Source organism: Bubalus bubalis, chromosome 5 (assembly GCF_019923935.1).
Source record: "Bubalus bubalis isolate 160015118507 breed Murrah chromosome 5, NDDB_SH_1, whole genome shotgun sequence".
NCBI lineage: Eukaryota > Metazoa > Chordata > Mammalia > Artiodactyla > Bovidae > Bubalus > Bubalus bubalis.
The window spans coordinates 122543976-122566497 of NC_059161.1; the positions used below are offsets into that span (position 1 = coordinate 122543976).

General features: G+C 49.3%; 3 protein-coding genes and 1 non-coding gene across 7 annotated transcripts in view; all 4 read right to left on the bottom strand.

Annotated features, from left to right (window-relative positions):
* Positions 1 to 9277, bottom strand: part of STX5 (syntaxin 5) — a 28452-nt gene extending 19175 nt beyond the window's left edge. For 2 of the 4 annotated variants that reach the window (XM_006064517.4, XM_045165845.1), the window contains exons 1-10: positions 9138 to 9277; positions 8209 to 8452; positions 7167 to 7237; positions 6947 to 7002; positions 6758 to 6828; positions 1650 to 1766; positions 1516 to 1572; positions 1276 to 1357; positions 700 to 806; positions 410 to 531 (exon numbers count right to left, since the gene is read on the bottom strand). In XM_006064517.4, coding sequence (XP_006064579.1) covers positions 410 to 531; positions 700 to 806; positions 1276 to 1357; positions 1516 to 1572; positions 1650 to 1766; positions 6758 to 6828; positions 6947 to 7002; positions 7167 to 7237; positions 8209 to 8433 — 908 coding nt within the window. In that variant the 5' untranslated portion in view covers positions 8434 to 8452; positions 9138 to 9277. The other 2 variants (XM_045165847.1, XM_045165846.1) reach the window with 2 other exon arrangements.
* Positions 9278 to 9516: 239 nt separating this feature from the next.
* Positions 9517 to 9966, bottom strand: LOC112585202 (testis-expressed protein 54-like). The gene is given in 2 exon segments (XM_044943633.1): positions 9517 to 9797; positions 9800 to 9966. Coding segments are annotated over 2 exon segments (375 nt in total). The 5' UTR covers positions 9957 to 9966; the 3' UTR covers positions 9517 to 9579.
* A 135-nt stretch (positions 9967 to 10101) lies between these two features.
* On the bottom strand, positions 10102 to 17816 carry WDR74 (WD repeat domain 74). The gene is given in 13 exon segments (XM_006064510.4): positions 10102 to 10322; positions 10811 to 10867; positions 10969 to 11114; positions 11454 to 11509; positions 11601 to 11701; positions 12996 to 13097; positions 13264 to 13410; positions 13542 to 13617; positions 15626 to 15747; positions 15831 to 15937; positions 16019 to 16052; positions 16054 to 16375; positions 17519 to 17816. Coding segments are annotated over 12 exon segments (1215 nt in total). The 5' UTR covers positions 16141 to 16375; positions 17519 to 17816; the 3' UTR covers positions 10102 to 10142.
* On the bottom strand, positions 17611 to 17801 carry LOC112585349. The gene has a single exon (XR_003109818.1). It is a non-coding gene; the product is annotated as a U2 spliceosomal RNA (small nuclear RNA).
* Positions 17817 to 22522: the final 4706 nt, after the last annotated feature.

The following is a 22522-nucleotide window of genomic DNA, read 5'->3' on the forward strand; positions in this document are numbered from 1 at the left end:
TGCCCTGCCACCCAATCTGATATTCCTTCTCCATCACTTTCTCAACACTGCATCCTAGTTTTCCGTATTAGCCCTTATCACCACCTGAAAATTTCTTCTCAATTCTTTTTAAACAGTTGTCCTTACTCACTCTATCAAATTCCATACTACAAAGTAAGTTCCACAGAACAGACTTAACCGTTCTACTCATCACCATATCCCCAGCACCTATGACAGTGCCTGACATGAAACAGGTGCTCAATTAATACTTGTGGTGTGGATGGAGACAGGTGAACTGGACCTTATGTGTGGACAGGATTCACTCTTCTCTTCCAAAGGGCATTAAGCTGTCCCTGGGGACTTCTAGGATGCCAATCCACAGGGAAGACAAGGCTCCTGGTTTTGAGGTTAAAGAAAGAAAGTGTCTCACCTCTGAATGGTTTCTTCCTGTTCCTTAACCATGTGTGCCAATTGCTGGAAGATGGAGCCCAGCTCAACAATTGTGGACTCAATGTTCTGCATGGTGTCTGCCCGGCTCTGGATGTAAGAATCCTTTAGAGGAGAGAGAGTGAACATGAACACCAGGAGCTTCTGAGGGTGGGTCCTGCCTCTCTGGGGCTTTCCAGTTGGCCATTCCACCCATGGCACATGCCAAACACTTGCTTGTGACCACACGAGAAAACAGGGGAACAACTCCTTCCTGCCTCAGAGTGTGCATACCTGCTCGTCAATGAGCTGCAGCTGCTGGCTGGTCCTAGAGTCCATCATGTCAATGGCCACATCCCCAGAGGCTCGGGACTCCGCCCCCAAAACCACAGCACCACCCCCTGGGAGGGGGAAGAAAGATGACATGGCACTTCTTAGCAGTTAAAAGATTCAAAGCCCATATGCTCTGGATTTGAATCCCAGCTCTGGCACTTACTAGCCTTGTGACCCTGGACAAGTCATTTAACCTCTCTGAGCCTCAGTTTCCTCACCTGTAAAATGGGGGATAATGATAGTTGCTTTCTCAAAGGGTGGTTTTGAGAATGAATGAGTGTGAATATAATGACTAAGTGGAACAAAAATTTAGAAAGCTCATTCTTTTGAACATGACTGGATTCACCCTCAACAGGGAGAATGCTGGAGGCTAGATGCGGATTATAGATCCCAGGCATCAGGAGTGACCTCTGAGAAAGCCTAGCAACTTCCTTGACCCTCCGCTCTCCTACCCAACCCCTGCCTTAGGGAGATACCCTCAGACCGAGAGTCACTATGCCTTACCCCTCAGGGCTCCCTGACTTGCCTGTGACTTACCCAGGTGGTTTGGGGCAAGGGGCAGGGCTGATACAGGCGCCCGGGAGAACTGCTCCCGCCGGCTCCTCTGCTGCTTCAGGTTCTGGGTTTGGGGAAGAAATGCAAAGGTTCTGAGGCCTCTGGAAAGCGGGCACATTAGATTGCCCCTGGTGCCCATGACCCTGTTGCCCTTGCCCTTCCCACTGCCCTCTGGGGCCCTCATGCCCAGATTCCTATCCCTCCTACCCAGCTTCTTCTCACCTCTGTCCTCACTTCTAAAACTGACTTGAAGTCGTTGGACATGGAGGCCAGTTTTGACTGGAAGAGGAGGAGAGAGGGTCAGCCAGAGAAGACAACACCTCCTCCCTTCTGCCGCCCCCTCTCCCTGGTCCCACCTGCAGGGAGACCACGATGGTGTTGGAATGGGTTTGCAGGTGCCGGCCACTCTGGCTGCCCTTGGCCCTCACGAAGTCCTGAAGCTGGGCGATTTGTTTGTTGAGGCTATTGATGTCCTGGTGAAAGAGCCAACAGAAAAACAGTATCAACCGGGGAGGTGGGGGCTCAGCCAGTGTCTCTTCCACGTGGATGTCTCTGGCAGGGATGGCAGGATGAACATACTAGCAGGGGTGATGCTGTCTCAGACAGTCAGGCCAGAAGGGCCTGCTGGTACAGTCCAACCTCTGGAGGTTGCTCTGGCTCAGTCCCTGCAGAGTGGAGCCAGAAAGAGGTGAAATGTGGCCTCGTCCGTCTGTAAAGAACTGAGTTGTTTACTCCCTCCACCCTACTGCCCTGCTCACTACTGTGAGGCCCTGCTCATGGCCACAGACCGCTTAAAAGGCCAGAATTTCAGACCCAGAGCATGCTGACCAAAAAGCATCTGTGCTGTACTCAGGAGATGGGAGGAGTCCTTGAAACATCAATGAAATGCTTTTTATATACACAATTCCTTTAAAAAAATTACTACTAAAAAAAAATAAATAAAAATTAAAAAATAAAAAATTACTACTGCAGGGACTTCCCTGGGGGTCCAGTGGCTAAGACTCTGCACTCCCAGTGCAGGGGGCCCGGGTTCGATCCCTGGTCAGGGAACTAGATCCTACACACCACAACTAAAGATCCCGTGTGCTGCGATGAAGATTGAAGAATGAATCTTGAACTGCAGTGAAGTTGCATTCTGCAACTAAGACCCGGTGCAGCCAAATATATACATATGGGCTTCCCTGGTGGCTTAGACAGTCAGGATGCAAGAGACCAAGGTTCCATCCCTGGGTCAGGAACATCTCCTGGAGAAGGGAATAGCTACCACGCCAGTATTCTTGCCTGGAGAATTCCATGGACAGAGGAGCCTGGTGGACTTATACAGTCCATGGGGTTGCAAAGAGTCGGATACGACTGAGCGACTTATATACACACACACATATATTTTAAATTTATATTTTAAATTATTTTAATTAATATATTTTAAATTACTATTGCAAAAGAGTGAAAGGTGTGACTCGTCGAACTTTATACATGAGTTAGTAGCACAGCCCGGCTTTCTACACGAGGCCAGTGGATCCTCTGCTTTCCCAATCCTGCCTGCTGAGGGCCTCATAAGACAAGGAAGATGAAGGACTGACCGGGAGTGGCAGAGAAAGCTTGCCCCAGAGCAGCTAAGTCCAGGGCAGGACCAGAGGAGAAAGAGGAGAGGGAGGGGAAAGGGGTCACAAATAGCTCAAAAAATAGGCTAAAAAATACTAGATCAGGCAACTTCTAGAATCCCTCCAACAGTCCCCTGAATTAGTACCCCAGCCCCAAGGATTCTCAAGTCCCCTGGACAATTTCTGCTGCTTACAGCCATGTATTTGAAATGGTATTCCAGGTTTCCCCCCATAAAATCTCCTCCCCTAGGAGCTCAGAAAATGCCACTACTCCCCACTTAGGTGCCCAAGCTAAAAGCTTCTAAGTCACATACTGACAACTCCTTAACCCAACCTATACGCCATAGCACAATGACAACCTTCACTGAGCGTTTACTATGTATTCAGACCTTGTGAACAGAACAGGAGCCCTGGGTTTGATTACCGTGCACCACACAACTTGCTAAGCAGCTTATAACTTTCTCTTCAACTTAACCCAGAAAGCAACTCTTTATCCCCCACCTGCCCTGAAAAGCTATTCCGCCTTCCTCTGTGCCATTTTGGTAAATGGCACCACCATTCACCAGCTGCTCAGACCAAAAACTTAGCAAGTCATCTTCAATTCCTCCCTTCCCTTAATCTACAAGGAATCCACAAAGAACCCAGCTGATTTCAACATACACTCTGAATATGTCCACTCATTTTCTTCTCTAACAAAGCCACTCTAGTCCAAACTGTCCTCTCTCTGGAAAATCGCCCAGAGCCTCCTAAGTGACCTTCCTTTCAGAGTCTGCCCCCAACAAGCCATCTTCTACACAACAACCAGAGTGACCCTCCAAACCCAAAACAGGGCATGTATGCCATCCCCACTCTTAAAGTCTTCTAAGAGCTTCCCACTAAATCTAGAAAAGAATCCACATTCCTCACCGAGCTTACACAGCTATACAGTCCTGGTCTGCCCGCTCCTCTGGCCTTACCCCCGCCCCCCCCCCAGCCTCCTCCTCACTGGCTGTGCTGCAGCCACACTGGCCCCTTCCACATGTGTCAAATGTATCAAAGTCACTCAGGCCTCAGGGCCTCTCCCTTTGCTACTCCCACTTTCTAGAACGTGCCCCCTCCGATCTTTGGATGATCAATTTTTTCCTTACCATTCAGGTCTCCATATCCCTTCCTCAGCTATGCCATCCCAGATCACCCCATATAAAGTGGCACCTACCCTGAGGAGCTTACTCTCCTTATTTAATAGGATGACCCACCACCTGAAATTATATTTTCTGTTTACTTATATACTGTTTTGGAAAAGGTGATGGCACCCCACTCCAGTACCGTTGTCTGGAAAATCCCACGGACAGAGGAGCCTACTGGCTGCAGTCCATGGGGTCACAAGAGTCAGACACGACTGAGCAACTTTACTTTCACTTTTCACTTTCATGCATTGGAGAAGGAAATGGCAACCCACTCCAGTGTTCTTGCCTGGAGAGTCCCAGGGACTGGGGACCCTGGTGGGCTGCCGTCTATGGGGTCGCACAGAGTCTGACACGACTGAGGTGACTTAGCAGCAGCAGCAGCATATACTGTTTGGTTCACCCACTTGGAAATGAAGTTCCCAAAGGCAGGGATCACATGGGTCTTCTTTGTTGTTGAATCCCCAGAACCAGGCAGCCAAAAGTCACTCAGTAATGTGAGGGATTGAAAAAATAAACCAAAAAAAAAATAAAAAATAAACCAATGAAGCCTCACAACAACCCTGCAAGGTGGGTACTGTTATCATCGCCTTTTTCTTTTAAAAGGGTGTGGCCTGCCAGGCTCCCCCATCCATGTGATTTTCCAGGCAAGAATAATGCAGTGGGTTGCCATTTCCTTCTCTAGGGGATCTTTCCCCTTCCTTTTCCAGGATAAGGTAGCTTACCCAGTGTCATATCGTAAGTGGTGAGCCTGGGATTTCAAGTTTGTCTCAAACCAGTCAGTGGTTACCTATGCAATAATGCTCCAACAGGGACTTCCCAGGTGGTCCAGTGGTTAAGAATCTGCCTTGCAAAGCAGGGGACTTGGGTTCAATACTTGGTTAACGAACTAAGATCCCAAATGGTCTGAAGCAATTAAGCCAAGATGCCACAGCTACTGAGCACACACGCTGTAACTAGAGAATCAGTGCACTGCGAGGAAAGATCCCCCATGACGCAGTGAAGGTCCCACGTGTCACAATGAAGATCCAATGCAGGCAAACACATAAATGTTTAAAAAAGAGTAATAACACCCTAATAGTTGATGCAACCCTCTCCCATTCAGCACAGCATCTCTTCAACGTGTCTGCCCTTTGGCCTCTGCCATAATCATCTTCATACCAGGCAACTGCACAAGCCTCTACCCTCACCTCTCTGCCCATTCACGCTCCAGGGTGTTTTTTTTCCTCCTATGGACATTCAATTTCTCATGTTATCCTTATCACATTATTCTGGGAAAGAAACAAATCATATCGTTAGAGCTGCTATAACAGTGTTTTGCAGACAGAACTGAATCCAGGTTCTAATCATCTTTGCAGCCCACACATTCAGAGTGATTCTACACTCCTTTGCAAGCCCCATGATGGTCTTTACAACCAGCTACCAGTCTACAACTTCAGCCTCATCTGCTGCCGATCACTCATTTGATCAACAAGTATTGAGCAATGACTACATGCCAGGGGATTCCCAGGTGGCGCAGTGGTAAAGAATCTGCCTGCCAATGGAGGAGACACAAGAGACACAGGTTTGATCGCTGGGTTGGGAAGATCCTCTGGAGTAGGAAATGGCAACCCACTCCAGTATTCTTGCCTGATGAATTCCATGGACAGAGGAGCCTGGTGGGCTACATTCATGTGGTTGCAAGGAGACAGACACGACTGAACCATTGAGCACTACACACCAGACACTGTCACAGGTATCTGGGGTACATCCGTGAACAAAGAGAAAGAAAAATTTCTGCTCTTGTGGCATTCCCATTTGTTATTTTCTTTTTTGTCCAGGAGGTAAGTGGGAGGAAACAAACAACAGACACAAGCTTTATAGAGACTGTTAGAATGTATCAAGTGCTATAAATAAGAAAATAGAGCAAGGTAAGGGAGATCAGAGCTGGAGGGGCTGGGGTATTAAACAGCAAGGTAGGCCTCCCTGAGCACATGACATCTGAGCAAAGACTTGAACTTTTCCCTTTTATGAGACATGCCGATGCACACTGTTTCTTCTGTCTCAAATGTTCTTCTGTTGCCTCTCCACAAGCCTCGAAATCAGCTCAGTTTTCACCTCCCCGATAAAATCTTTCCCAGTGTACCCAGATTCTCATTCATCTTTTTGTACCATCTTTTTTGTGCCACTTGCTGCCTATTCATTGTAAGCGTGAGTTTATGGGACTGGATACCTCTTCCAGACAATAAGCCCTTAAAGGCTGGTATCTACTTCATAATGCTTGTGTGCTAAGTGTCCAGCTTTGTACATGGTAGATGACCACTGACACAACAGAGGAGTAGGATGTTTGGAGTTGGCTAGAATGGCACCCCACTCCAGTACTCTTGCCTGGAAAATCCCATGGGCGGAGGAGCCTGGTAGGCTGCAGTCCATGGGGTCACTAAGCATCAGACATGACTGAGCAACTTCACTTTCACTTTTCACTTTCATGCATTGGAGAAGGAAATGGCAACCCACTCCAGTGTTCTTGCCTGGAGAATCCTAGGGACGGGGGAGCCTGGTGGGCTGCCATCTATGGGGTCACACAGAGTCGGACACGACTGAAGTGACTTAGGAGCAGCAGCAGCAGCAGAGAAACTTGCTCTGAGACTCTAGAGCAAGGGAAAGAGATGGAAGTGATGCAACTGGGATGCCCGACTCTCCTGATCGCTAGTCGCTCACCTGTTTGATGATATAAGTTAGCTCCTCAATTTCCACTGCCTTATCATCAAAGAGGGACTTGCGCTTTGCCACTGCAGAGACAAACAAGAAGCCACCACAGGTGAGGTCGGAGACCAGACTCAAGACAGTATGGTTCCTCAGCCCTCCGGTGTTCACTGCCCCAGCTCTGAAAGGTCCAGGAACACTCACAGATTGTCAGCTTCTCCAGCTTGGCAAATGTGTTGCTGAGGTCTTTCCCAATGCGCCTGCAAATGAGCACAAGTGAGAACACTGTGGACGGGAAGGAGAGGGCCTTTCCCACCTTAGCACCAGCACAACCAATCCCAGTCCTCGCCACCAAGGTCACCACAGGCAAGACTACATCTCCTCAGACACTGGCCAACCTACCACATAACTTCTCCCAACTCACTTGGCCATGAGGGTAAATTCACTGCGCTGCCGGACAGCACGCAGAGCCGGCTTGTTTGTCTGGATTCCATTCTGAAAGGCAACGTCAATAAGTAAATTTTTTCCTTCCCATTGCCAGCTTTCACTATTCCCCAGGCATCCTCTAAACTCGCCCTCTAGCACTAGGGGCCTGGCCACTACTGGCCAGGCCACCCAAAACCTGATGCCACCACTTACTAGAAGGGGGGCTGGGGACAAGTGACTTAAACCACTCTGAATCTCTGTTTCCTCTTACGTAAAATGGAGACAATTCTACACATCTCCTTTTGTTGTTGCTAAGATTAAAAAACATAAGGGTTATAAATTATTTTAGCCAAATACTGGGTCCATGATAAGCACTGAATAAATGGTAACTAGTATTACCATTCTATTCCTCCAACTGGGGAATTAAGAGGATAAACAGGAAGCTCTTGGAGAGGATATAGAAGAGCAACTGTAAACAAGAACTGAGCAGTAAAAATATTTAAAATCACAGTTACTCAGTTTCCACTTGGATTCAGAAAATCTGGGCCAAAACAAAGCAATCTAATTTTTAAAAAAAGCACTCCCAAGTGATTTTATTAAAATTACTGTATTTGGAAAGTTTCTTTCATTTTACAGATATAAAAACTGAGGTCCAACTAGATTAACTTCCACGTTGTCACAAAGCAAACTTGGTAGAATTATACTGGAATGAGAACTTAAAGCGTTTGTCTCTGAGCTAAATAAAGGCTCTTTCTAAAACCTGTTCCTTATCCAAACCAAATATACTGTAATCATTTCTCGCCCTGAGATATTCGTTCCAGAATAGCAACCCTAGATTCCGGATTAAATAAAACAACAACAAAGTCTGGATCCTTGCCTCTAGATTAGCTAGCCCACCTTTTCTCTGATGCTTGTTAGATCCTACCGTCCCAAGCTGGACCAGGTCTCCATCAGACTCCCCCAAGAATTACGGTGCTGGAGCATCCCCTCTCCCAGGTTTGAATAAGACTCATTCTGCCTCTCCCAGTCCAGGTCCTTACCTGACGGCTCTGCAGGGACTTGCAGGCTGACAGGAACTCCTGGGTCCGATCCCGGCAGGACATGGTGTCGGGAGGGGGAGGGACCAGGGCCACTGGGGGGGGCAGAGGGGCGATGTCGCTGCTGCTACTGCCAGCAGTTGCAGGGGACAGGACCTGTGTCTTTGAGAGACCCAGGTAGACACCCTGATCCGTGTTCTTAGATCCGTAGCGTTTCCGCGGGATCATTGAGACGCATAACCTCGGACTGTGGTGGAGGGGAGAGTGTCATTCCCCAGGCAGCCTCCTTCTCCACCAATCCCCCGCCCCAACCAGCAGTTCTTCGGGGCCCCGCCGCACTTAGCACGGAGTTTCGAGCCCGAAGCCACCCGCAGATCCTGGGACCGGCCCGCAGCTGACAGGATCCTGCTTCTTCTGCAGCCCAAGCTGTCCCCCTCCTCAGACTCTTCTTCCAACTTGGTTCCGGCAGCCACAGCGCGGGCCGGGGCCCTGAAGTAGAGGCAGGGCCAGAGCCAGGTCCTGTGGCCCTGAGGCTCCAGCCCGTCCCGTGCAACTGCCCCAGGCCCTAACTGGGCCCTCTCGTAGCCACGGGTTCCTCCGACTTCTCAGGGAGAAACGGTGACGGACCACCTCAGAGGGACACACGTCGGTGGGCGGAGGGGGAAAAAATCTCTAGGTGTTTATTTGAAGCAGGAAGTCCCACCCTCGCCTCGCCCAAGTCCCACCTTCTGGAAGTCTGCAAACACTGATTAGCTAACGCCGACGTCCTTCTTAAAGGGGCTTTTCTGATTGGACAGCGAGGTATTCGCTCACTCCGAGCCGGGCCGGCAGGACTTGCCCGCTTGTCCCTGGTTCCCTTCCCCCCGCCCGGCGCCGTCCCCGGAAAGAGCGGCCCAGAGCAGGCACGGCAGCCAGACCCTACCGAGTCTTACCTCCTTTCTGCCGCCTGCCGCCGCCGCCACTGCTACAATCTCCCAGACCGTCACCGCCTCCTCCCCCTGGAGTCGAAGCCGCCGAAACCCGACTAAAGACTGGAAGCCGCCACGTCACCCACACGTAACCCCACCCCCGGTGACGGGAAAGCAGTGCCACGCCTCTTCGAGCTCGGCAACCCGAGAGACACGCCCCTCCACCAAAACGCAGGTGTTAATTCGCCCTCCCATTGGCTAGGCTACCCCTGTGGCCCCGCCCCCAAGGAACTAGAGCCCGGGGCCCAGGGGACTGGCCAGCCTCAGGGATGGAGCCTTAAAGAGCCCGCGAACCTGGTGGTGCCCGCGCTCTACGTGCCCAAAGCCGAAGCACAAGCGCATAGGCAGGTACACGTTAGAAACTTTATTCTCTGAAGGCTGGGGAGGCGTGAGAACAGGGCTGGAGTCATCCCTTCTCCGGCTCCTCCTGGATCCTCTCCTGATCGCACTCCTGGATCCTACTCGCCGGCTTTGGATTCTGGACTGCCTGCCTCTTGGTTGACCGAGAGGAACCCCGACGGCTGAACATGGATAGCCGCCGCCACAGCACAGTGATCAAAAGACTTTCGTTCGACCTGCGATCTCGTTGCTCCACCGACTCCGCATCAGTGCCTGAGAGGATGTGAGGCCGCTGAGTTCTCCTCTCCCCAGTCCAACCTCCTGTGGTCCAGTCCCCACTCCCAGCTCCCTGGGCCCCCTAGTGTCTCTGGTCCCACCTTCTGACCCGGCCTCCTTGGCCTGCTCATCCGAAGTCTGAAAGTCCTTATCTTGGCAGCAGCCCATGGCCCCGCATGCGGCCCTGCATTCGGTGCCACCCACGCCAGCCGGCAGGTTCCCGGCCCTGCTTTTGTGACGTCAGATACACCCACCACCCCAGCTCAGGGAGCCGCCACCACTCTCTCCCATCACAAAAGGCTCAAGGTCATGGTACGTTTTAAGCTGTTTATTTACAAAGTGAGCACAAGCTCTTCAGGAGCTGGTGGACCCAGGCCGTTTCTTCTTTCTCCGTCTGGCTTGGAGAGCGCCCTGGGTCTGCTCCCAATCGGGGAGCTTCCGCTTGGCAGCTGCCTCCAAGGACGCCCAAAGTTCATCTGTCTCTGTGTCTTCTGAGGGCACCTTGTTGGGCTCCTGAGGCTCTTGCGGTTCATCCTGGTGAGTGGGAGAAGCCACAGGAGTACAATAACAGACCCACAGGGAGGAGAATCATTCCTCCAGGCACCACCCCTTGTTTCCTGCTCCTAAAAACCATGCCCATCCATGCTCCTGGACTTCCCTGGTGGCTTAGCTGGTAAAGAATCTACCTGCAATGTGGGAGACCTAGGTTCAATCCCTGGGTTAGGAAGATCCCCTGGAAAAGGGAATGGCTACCCACTCCAGTATTCTGGCTTGGAGAATTCCATGGACAGAGGAGCCTGGTGGGCTACAGTTCATGGGGTCACAAAGAGTCACACATGAAGTCTTTCACTTCACTTCATCCATGCTCCTATGTTACCCTTGGCAATGACCCTGTCAGGACTATACCCAGCAGGTGGATGGACAGTCTCAGGTCTAAGTTCCAGATGCCTCCCTTCCCTCTTCACAGAGATATCCTCACACCTGTACCCTTAGCTCCCACATTCCCAGACCCAAGAGCTTACCTCCCAGTTATCCCTGCCTGACAGGAGGAGACAGTTCAATTGAGATTTGAGATAAACCTGCAAGAGATGAGGGACCTTAAGGGGCCAAGTCTGCTGAAACAGAAACAAGAATGGGGGAGGGAGGAGGGCACAAGAGGCAGGAACAAGTGGTTTCTCACCTTATGCTCCAGGCCCCGTGGATTCCGGATTCTGTGTATCCTCAAGACTCTGTCCAAACCACAGGAGGCTAGTAGGGGCTTTGAAGGGTGGCACTGCAACCCTCGGACGCTGCCTGCCAGTCCCTTTAGACAGCCCAGCAGGCGCCCTGAAAAAGGGGGCAGGTATCAGTGCTAACTGGTCAGCCAACAACCATTTATTGAGTGTTTTCTGTTCAAATCACTTTCTTTCAACATTTAATCCTCGTTTAACATAATGCTGACATGGCAGTTACCATTAACATCTCCATTTTTCAGGTGAAGAAACTAAGGCACAGGGAATTGACAAAGAAATTTGTCCAAGGTCACACAGCTTTTGGCAGAACCAGGATTGAACTTGGTTCTGGCACCTGAAAGAGGGCTCAGCAGCTCTACCACCCCTTGTCAGAGGGGAACCCTGCCCTTCCTCCCCACCCCTGCCCCCCCGCAAGGCTCCCTGGTCTACTCACCTTGCCGAAGGTCAATTTCTGCCAGCTGCCCATGAGTATTCCCCACAATTACTGAACTGAGGAGGAGACCAGAGAGACACACATGGGGCTGGTCAGCAGGAGCCCCCTGGAGTCCTCCCCAAGCCCCACTTTGCCCTCTACACTCACTTGCCCTCCGGAGTGAGGGTCATGGCTGTCAGCGGGTACTCTCCGTAGGTGGCCTCGAGGACTGGCCTGCGCTGAGGGGAGGCTGGATCATAGACACGGACCTGGAAGGAGACTGAGGCATCACAACAGCGCCTTTACTCTGCACAGCCCCCTGATGGCTCCACATCTTCACTTCCCCTCATTTGTTGTTGTTTAGTCGCTAAGTTGTTTCCAACTCTTCTGTGACCCCCATGGACTGTAGCCCACCAGGCTCCTCTGTCCATGGGATTCCCAGGCAAGAATACTGGGATGGGTTGCCGTTTCCTTCTTCAGGGGATCTTCCCAACCCAGGGATTAAACCCGAGCCTCCCGCATTAGCAGGCAGATTCTTTACCACTGAGCCACCAGGGAAGCCCCCCTACCCCATACACTGCTTTTACAATCCACTCTTTCAGAGAAAATTTCTCATTTGAAACACACCCTTCTTCTCTGAGTGTTGAGGAGTAGAGGAGAGCTGCTAAGGAACATGAACATATAGAGCTGAGAACAGAGGTTCCCCCAGGCTAGGAGCAGCAGCATCCCCATGGTCTGCATGTGTGAGCTTTCCATCTATACTCCCCTCTCATGATGGAAAAGCAAGCTGGCCCAACTGTCAGAGTTGCTGAACTCAAACAGAGAAAAAAGTTAAGCCTGGACAGGAAGGAGAGAGGAAGCCCTCATATGTGTTCTGAGCAGAAGTGTATTACCAAGAGCAGACTTCAGTATGCAGAGCAGAGGAAGCAGGGCAAATGTAGCCCCACCCAGTTCTGCCTGGGTCTTAGAATTTCAAATTCCCTGGTGGTCCAATGGTTAGGACTCTGAACTTCCACTTCAGATTTGATCCCTGATCAGGAAAGTATCAGGGATCAGGAAGTGCAGTCAAAAAAAAAAAAAAAGGCCCAGCTGAAAAGATCCCCAGTTGGGCCTTTCCTATACAGCTGAGGAACGGAGACCAGATATTACAGATACTACAGGGTCATGGTTGGGTCCCAAAGCAAATTAGAGACTGCCATCAGGACCAGAACCCAGTTCTCTTGATACCCAATCCATCCATGTCTTCTCATAACATGGGCCCCATGTGATTCTACTATGAAGGGGACACTCCCTTCTCTCTTCCAGGTGGGAAGAAAAGGAAGAATCACAGTTCAAGCAACTCCTTCCTAGAATGTCATAAGCAAAGGTCAATGGCTTAGCCACTCGGCTGAACACTCAGCTTGGGAAGTGGTCCTTCTTCTGGGAGTTCAGGGATGACACCAGGATGGCGAGAAGAGTGGCTGTGCCAAATGGTGGGGACCAAGCCTGCAAAGCGCAAGCCTCCTATTTCTCCAGGAAGCTGTGTGAGCCCAGAAAAACTTAGGGGTGAGATGTGTGCCTTACTTGGTGGTACCCTGTACAGGTGACGAGCTTCTGTGACTCTGGAAGGAACTGTATGTCCTGGTCCCAGATGGGAACCCGCAGGTCGAGCCAATCATTCCGTACCTGGTGGGGTCGGTAGATGAGGGACAGAGCTGGGAGGGGCTCAGTGCGTCCCTTCCTTCTGCCCTCTATCATCATCCCCTAAAACCCAGCCGGTCTCCAATTCATAATCAGTGGCCTCGACTCCTGGGAATTCGGACCCAGGTCCTCTCCACCCACCATCACTCACGTTCTTGGCCCTGAACAAAGGCTCCTCAGATCCCTGCAGGTCCCACACCTTCAGAGCATTCTCCTTCCCACCTGTGGCAACGATGTGGGGGCGTGCTGGGTCTTGACGCATCCTACATACCCCAGGGCCCACCCTCAGTTCCAGGAGCTGAAAAGAATGAGAGAGGGGAGATGAGAGTCACTTCCAGATCCTTAATCCTCCTCCCCCAAAGCCTTCATTGGCTCTACCCTGGGCCCCACCTTCCCCAACCATCAGGATCAGGATGAGGGGGGCCTCACTGGGTCAGAGGATGCCTCCTTGTCCTTGTCAGGCCAGACTCGAAGAATCCCAGAATCCACACATGTGATGAGGGTGCTGCAGGCAAAGGGAGGATAGAGTTAAAAGAGCAGGGGTAAATGTTCTCTGTCCCCAGTCGACCCACCCCCAAATTCATATGAACTAGACTCCCTCCTACCAGCCCTGTTCCTAAGGAAGCCTCTAGGTAACTCAGGTCTGGGCGGGGCTTGATGGCTGCTATTTAATTTCCTCATCAAGGTAATGGTTTACTGGTCTTAAAAGTAAGGAAACAGAAGGTGCAAAAAATTATAAGATTTGCCACTTAGCTATAAATGTCAGAATCAGAGCTGCAATCAAGACTGTGATACTGCAAAGCATAGTCTTTGCTATTCCACAGCTCCACCTGGGGCACCTGGCCCTGCTGGTCTTTCTTGATGTGGTCACCAGGAGTCAGAGCTCTGAAAGCACTGAAATGGAACTGCTCTGGATTTAGTGTTTGGTCAGAATCAAACACCGGCTTCCTCTCTCAAGTTCCCTGTTCTGGGTGTCAGACCAGACAAGCCAATCTCTCCCCAGGATCTGTACAGCCCAAGCCCTCTGCTTTTTCTCATATCTGCCCACCCTCCCCAACTAGGTTCAGGCTCTGGGTTTTCCTGGGCTGTGGCAAGAGTCTCCCAACTGCCCCCTCTCCAATCCATCTGCACATTCCTGCAGGCTCACAGCTCTGACCACAGTGTTTCCTGCTCAGAAACCAATCATGCCTCACCAACTACAAAACTGCAGATTGCTCAACCTGACACTTAAAGCACTTTACCTTAAATCCAAACTTACCTCGTTCATCTTATATTAAAATGCTTCCTCTTAAATTTTTAAAAGGGGAAAAAAAAAGTTTCCTGGGCTTCAACCCCCAATTCAGTTCAGTCGCTCAGTTGTGTCCAACTTATTGCGACCCCATGGACTGCAGCACTCCAGGTTTCCCTGACCATCACCAACTCCTGTCCATCAAACTGGTGATGCCATCCAACCATCTCATCCTCTGTCATTCTCTTCTCCTGCCTTCAATCTTTTCCAGCAGTTCTTTGTATCAGGTGGCCAATGTATTGGAGTGTCAGCATCAGTCCTTCCAATACATATTCAGGACTGATTTCCTTTAAGACTAACTGGTTTGATCTCTTTGCAGTCCAAGGGACTCTCTAGAGTCTTCTCTTCAACCCCCAAATGCTGTTTATCTTCCCTGTAATGTGCCCTGTAGCCTCACACGAATCCTTGGCCTCTGCTCAGGCAGGAGCCTCTTTCTAGAATGCCCTAACTCCTTTCTCCACCTGTCAAAATTCTACCCAACCTTCAAGGCCAAGTTCAAATATTCCTCCTCTCCCGGTCCAGCCTTCCAGACTCACCTGTCAGAATTAACCTCACCAAACCTACGCAGTCAGCTCATAGCCTCTCTCTTCACCTTCAGAAGAAAACTAAGCCTGCAACCCAGCATTTCCTATTCTTTACTTTAAGAGCTTTACCACTTTGTTGGTGGTTGTTAGCCCGCATTTAAAAACATATTCTAAACTTCCCTAGTGGCTCAGTTGGTAAAGAATCTCCTGCACTGCAGGATACCGCCTGTAGTGCAGGAGACTGAGGAAGATTCGCTGGAAAAGGAAATGGCAAATCGCTCCAGTATTCTTGCCTGGAAAATCCTGGACAGAGGAGTCCGGCGGGCTACAGAGTCGGACACGACTGAGCGACTAACACTTTTACTTTCAAACTATTAAATAACGTGCTCAGGGTCATTCAAAAGGTTATTATGCCAAAAAAACAAACAAAAAAAAACTCTGGAAGAAGCAAACTCTATGATGGCAGATACTGTGTCTGGTTTACCTAAGCCTTTGCATTTCGCCCAGTGCCTATAAACAACCGAGTAAGTGTTCCATAAAAGTTTGTTATAGGAATGAACGGACGAAGGCAGGAAAAACGTCCCTGTCACGCAGACCAGGCTCATGTCACCTCAGGGTCGATCGCCACTACTCGGTCGTCCAGCAGGAGCCTCAACGCTCTCGCTACGACCTGAGCGTTTCTGCAAGGGGTTTGGTCTTACCCGTCGACCTGGGCGAGGCCTCGGAACGTGCCCTCCCCTCCAGGACATGGCCTCTGGCCCTGGAACCTGCCTTCCTCTGTGCTGAAGCGCTTCACTGTCCCATCGGCACAGCCCACTAGGATCTGCAGGCAGAAGAGCACAGGATGGCGAGGAGAGCGAGGCGGCAGCGTCCGACTCCCAGCTCCGACTGTCAGCGGTCGCTCACCTGTGTCTCGCCGCCCGCACCCCAACACAGGGCGCTCACCGCCTCTTCGCGCCGCGGCTGTTCTGACGCCGTGAAGTTCGCCGCCTGTTTGCGCTGAAGGTTCACTCCTGCGGGACACGGGCGTCAATCGCGTCAGAATAGCGAAACGGCGACGCCCGCAGTTCCCAACGCCCGACCTCGCTACCCACCTTTCAGGATGCCAGTGTCGGTGCCAACCCACACATGGTTCCAGCGTGCAGCCGCAGCCGCCATAGCGGAGCTCGGGAACCCAAGGCTCACACTTCCGGCGCAGCGCCTGCGTCACCAGCATGCGTCTAGTCGGATCCGGAGGAACTCCTAGGCCTTTAAAGAACCTGAAGAGTAAAAATATCCTCCCCGCCAGCTGGTTTTGCTTTTACAAAAATGAAATCTGGAGACTTATTTGTGGAGATCTGAACAGTAACTTGACCATTTTACATTTGGAGTAAAAGGCATACTGTCTCAACCACGATATCGGATCCAGGCAGCCCTAGTCTGTTCCTCTGCTCTAAAGCATGTAATGTTTTCTGTACAAGAGAAGAAAAGAGGTCATATCAGGAACGATTCAAATCACTGAAGAAGCGCATGGCTTCAACTTCAAGCGTAATAGGACAAAATGAACAAAGTTGGGGGGTTAGGCCACAGAAACACACCACAACCACCATTACCGCCCCCCACAGATCCTAAAGTAAATCTGAACGGTCTCTTTTCTTGAAAGTACTATGATTTCCCTTTATGAAAAGTTCAACCATTTATTTCTTTGCTCGAAAGACTTCCTTGCTGCAAGGCCAGATGCACACCTAGAGTTTTCAAGTTGAGACAACTAGACCAGGAAACTTACCCGTTGTAAAGAACAGTACTAAGCACTACTCAATACCTTCTCTACGGCAAATAACTTATCTAATATGTGCCCGTCATTATTCTTAAAATTGTAGTTATTTAGTTGCTAAGTCGGACCCGACGGCTTTGGCGATTCTACGGGGATATATCCAGCCAGGCTCGTCTGCCCAATTCATTCTTCAGACAGGAATACCGGTGAAAATGGAAAGTACTAATCACTCAATCGAGTCGGAATCTTTGAGACCCCATTCTGTGATTCTCCAAACAAGAATATTGCAATTGTAGAAATTATTCTCCAGGTGATCTTGGCGGCCTTGGGGAATAGACCCCACTTTTTTTGGTGGACAAGAACTTGCTCGTTAAACCTCTTAAAAAGCCCCGAATATAAAATGGCGCCACAACCACCGAAACCACTACCATTATGTAACATGTACGAAAATCCTTACAGATCGTTTATCTCAAGTACATTACCAAGTTAGAAAAAGCAAGTTAAACTATTGTACTTTATTAAAGCTTTAAAAAAAAAAACCGAAAAAAAAACCCCTAAACCTTAAAATAATGTCAGTCGTGACGCCCTCGGTGCGACTTATGCAGTACCCGTCAAGCTTCTGTAAAAAAAACTCTGAACCACTTTACTCGTGTCTGTTATAGCCGAAAATTGAGTTGTTGAAACGGAAAGTACATAGTAGAAACCAACACAGTGTATACGGACCCCCCCGTTTTAATGTAACCCTACTACTCATTGTATATTAAGCACTAAACCAAAAAAAAAAAAGCTTAAAAGATATTGGAATTTTCTTTTGAAAGTGTACTGCGATGTAAATACTTACACCGGTATATGATGATCACACCGTCAAAAAAAAGCGAAAATAAAATATACATTATATCTTTCTTTTCAGAGACCAACGTGTGTTCCTCCCGAAGGAGGTGCACCGTTCCTGGAAGTACTGCAATACCAGGTCGATGCGTGGAGTGGACGGAGCAAGCTCCTATTCCAACTCCTAATCCCAAAAATCCATTTAATATATTGTCCTCGGATAGAGGACGTATCAGATATTAAACTGATAAGAACAGATACTACACTTGATCTTAGCCAAAAGGCCGAGAAGCGATACCATCCTGTTTCCCTCCGGGCCGGCCTTACTCTTAGTGTAGCTTTTTCGGTTGTGGTGACTTTTATGGCCTAATCATTAGATTTTTATCAAAGTGCAGTCTTGCTTAAAACCAATTTTTCCTCATTTCTGATTCATAGTAATTACTAAAATTGTGGAAATAGACCTTAAATTGTGTTCCTTTACTGCTTCGCCTTCCGGCTAACTCCCTGTGTGTTTTGCATAAACCCGCCCCGCTGCTCTTTCGCTTTCTGAGATTGGTCCCCATGCTAGATGTGATTTCTATGGCCGCCTGGTGTTTTACCCTCGGAGACTGGCGATCTCTCCGCGCCTGAAGGGGCAGCAGAGCTGTGGTGGTCGTTAGTCTGTTGAAGCGGATGCAGGGCGGCGCCCCTCTTCCGGACATTTACTTGGAAAGGCCCGCGGTTCCTGAGCGCTGACTTTGGTGTTCAAAGAACCGAGTTGGGACCCCTGTCCGCCAGTTCCTGATTTGATGCCACGAGCCATGTTACTTGCGCTTCCCAGGTGGCACTAGTGGTAAAGAATCCCGCTGCCAAAGCAGGAAACATAAGAGAGGCAGGTTCGATCCCTGAGTCGAGAAGATCCCTTGAAGGAGGTCACCGTCCCCTCCAATATTCTTACCTGGAGAATCTCATGGACAGAGGAACCTGGTAGGTTACATTCGCAGAGTCGACCACCACTGATGGGACTTAGCACGCACGGCATGCACGCAAAGCTTGTTACTTAGGCTCCTGTCTTCTCTGTTAAATGGAGGAATAATAACCCGCCCTTATGGGGTGCTTGTGAGAACTGAGGACATGCTGCTCTCGGTCCAGAGGTGACAGTGGAAGTTGGCCTTTAGGACTATGTTCCCCTCGCATTACGGGGCTCCAGGCTGGCGTCTGCTCCTCCCCGCTCCCTGATTTACTGTAACATCCGCCCCCACCCCACTTACATCTTGCCGTTTGTACCATCCACTACCCACCGTTGGCCCTACAGCGGGAGAAAAAGCCGCCTGAGAAAAGCGTTTCGGAGCCTCCTGATTCCTAAACCCAGGAACCAGCGGTGGGAGAGGCGGTGAGGCAATGCAGGTCAAATTTAACAGAAGCGGTACTTTAGAGGCTCAGAGCAAAGCCCAGCTGTATGAAAGGTATTAATGTCACGCTCTTGTTGAAAAGGGACTTGAAGTCCTGTTTCCTTGGAAACTATGTTAGTGTGAACGCAGAACGTTCTATTTGAAACCTCCTTAACTGAGCTCTACATCTGGGTTGGAATTAGAGGCCGTGTCTCTGGAGCCTGGAGGGCTACGAATCGTGGGTTGTGAAGAAGCGAAGAGTGTGGGACACGACTGAGCACACAGACACACTCACAAACACACACACCGTGTCTGGGTTGAGATCCTTCCAGCAAGAGTAGCATGTTCTATTTTCACTGATATGATTACAGCTAGCAAAGTGTGATCATCTATGACTTTAGAGACTGGTTTCTCACACTGTGTACCTGTTAATAAACAGAAGGCTTCACCGATAAACCCAGAGCCTCTAGGGAGAAGCCAAATTAAGGGACTGTGGTAGACAGAATAATGCTCTACATGCCCATGTCCTAATTCTTAGAACCTCTCATTATGTTACCTTACATGGCAGACAAAAGGTAATTCACATATATGATTAAATTAATAGTTTTTAGGAGAGATCATTCTGGACTGGGCTTCCCAGGTGGCAATAGTAGTAAAGAACCTGCCTGTCAGTGCAGGAGTCATAAGAGATGAGGGTTCAATCACCCTGGTAGGGAAGATCCCCTGGATCCACTCCAATACTCTTGCCTAGAGAATCCCATGGACAGAGGATCCTGGTCGCTAAAAAATCTGACAGGACTGAGCAACTTAGCATCTGCATCTTCGTTCTGGATTATCTAATGGGCTCCATGTAAATAGTTACAAAGATCACAAAGGGAGACAGGAGACTCAGTGTCAGACTGATGCAGCATCAGAAAGATTTGCTAAACCATCACTGGCTTAGAAGATGGAAGAGGGTTGTCAGCGAAGGAAATGGGGGGTGGCCTCTGGAATCTAGCCAAGGCAGAGAAACAGACTCCTTCGGAGCCCACAGAAAGAAACGCAGCCCTGTTAGCACTCCTTGGTTTTAGCCTATTGAGACCCATTTCAGATTTCTGACCTCCAAAACTGTAAGATAATATATTTGCTTTGTATTAAGCAACCAAGTTTGTGCTAACTTGTTCAGTCACTAAGTCACATCTGACTCTGCGACCCCATTGACTGAGCATGCCAGGCATCTGGTGGCCAACATATTGGAGCTTCACTTCACCATCATTCTTTCCAATGAATATTCAGGGTTGATTTCCCTTAGGATTGACTAGTTTGATCTTGCAGTTCAAGGGACTCTTGAGAGTCTTCTCCAGCAACAAAATTTAAAAGCATCAATTTTTCAGTGTTTAGCCTTCTTTGTGGTCCAACTCTCACTGCTGGGAAATCCATAGCTTTGACTGTATAGACCTTTGCCAGCCAAGTGATGTCTCTGATTTTTAATATGCTATCTAGGTTTGTCAGGGGCTTCCCTAATGGCTCAGATGGTAAAGAATCTGCCTGCAGTGCAGGAGACCCAGGTTTGATCCCTGGGTCAGGAATATGCCCTGGAGAAGGGAATGGCTACTCACTCCAATATCTTTGCCTAGAGAATCCCATGGACAGAGGAGCCTGGCAGGCTAGTCAATGGGGTCACAAAGAGTCGGACATGACTGAGCAACTAACACTTTCTAGGTTTGTCATAGCTTTCCTTCCAAGGAGCAAATGTCTTATAATTTCATGACTGCAAGTCAGCATCTACTGTGATTTTGGAGCCCAAGAAAATAAAATCTGTCATTGTTTCCACATTTTCCCCTTCTATTTGCCATGAAGTGATGGGACTGGATGCCACCATCTTAGTTTCTTTATTGTTGAGTTTCAAGCCAGCTTTTTCACTCTCCTTCTTCACCCTCATCAAGAGGCTTTTTAGTTCCTTTTCACTTTCTGCCATTAGAGTGGCAACTTATTACAGTAGCCAGAAAAAAAAAAAAAAAACCTAATACAAAGACAAAAGCAAAATTCAGTTTCTTTGGGGACTTACCTGATAGTCTAGTGGCTAAGACTTGGTTCCTGATGCAGGGGGCCCAGGTTTGATCCCTGTGCAGGGAACTAGATTCCACATGCTGAAACTAAGAGTTCAGGTGCTGCAACTAAGACCTGGTGCAGCCAAATAAGCATTTAGAAAAAAAAATCAGTTTCTTTAATATTTGGCTGTGCTGGGTTTTAGTTGTGGCATGTAAACTCTTAGTTGCAGCACGTGGTATCCAGTTTCTTGACCAGGGATTGAACCCAAGGCTCCAGCATTGGGAGCTCGCAGTTTTTGCCACTGGACCCCCAAGGAAGCCCCTTCATTTTCTTTCAACCCCAAACTTCTCTAAACTCTGCAAGACTCAATCTGGGGCAGACCATAACTCCCTAGCCAAATAAGCTTCAGTCCGTCCATGCAGGCTGCAGTCAAGCATCCCAAGCACAGATCTCTGGGGGCTTTTCCCTGGCAGGTCTCAGCCATCAGGTTGGCAGTAGCCCTGTTCCTCTTCTGAATTAAAGGTTAAGAGGGAATAGCTCTGTCACTCTCATCTATTGTGACTCCTGCCTGTTGCTTCGTGGATGCAGGGGGCTGATAGTGAGGGCCCCACCTGAACCTAGAAACCTGTGCTCCCTGGAGGCCATCTGTCCATTTGTTATGCTCTTTGAGCAGACACCTGACAATGATGAGCAAAATCATGGACTCTGCCTTCATTAAGTTTAAGGTCTACAGGGAAAAGGAAGAGAAGTCTCCTTGTGATCTTCCAGGCAAGAAATGAGTGTGGCTTAGGGGGTGAGGGTGGGTAGCTGTGGTGGCAGAGATGGAGAGCAGTGGAAGAGGTCATGGAGAGGGAAGGGAGAGGCAAGGCCAAGGGAATATTCTTTCCATGTGGGTACACTTAAATTTTGTAATTTAATGTTTTATTTTCATAAAACTGATATAACAATGCCCCTCAATTTACATCCCCCTTTTGTTTTCTGCTACACCATGCAGCATGTGGGGTCTTAATTCCCCAATCAGGGATCAAACCCATGCATCCTGCAGTGGGAAGTGTGGATTTTTTTTTTTAACTGAAGGATAATTGCTTTATACTATTGTGTTGGTTTCTGTTGTACATCAATGTGAATCAGCTCTAAGTATACATATATCACCTCCTTATTGAGCCCACCAGGTTCCTGTCCATGGGATTCTCCAGACAAGAATACCGGAGTGGATTGCCATTCCCTTCCCCAGCGTATCTTCCCGACCCAGGGATCGAACCCGGGTCTCCTGCATTGCAGGCGGATTCTTTATCATCTCAGCCAACAGGGAAGCCTATTAGGTTCTTCCACCTCACAACCGACTCAATTTTTTTGTTTTATGGCTAATATCCCATTGTGTGTGTATGCATTTGTCTTAGCCACTAGACCACCAGTTCAGTCACTCAGTTGTCCCATTCTTTGCAACCCCATGGACCGCAGCATGCCAGGCTTCCCTGTCCGTCACCAACTCCCAGAGCTTGCTCAAACTCATGTCCATCAAGTCAGTGATGCCATCCAACCATCTCATCCCGTCGTCTTCTCCCCGTCTTCAATCTTTCCCAGCACCAGGGTCTCTTCCAGAGTCAGCTCTTCGT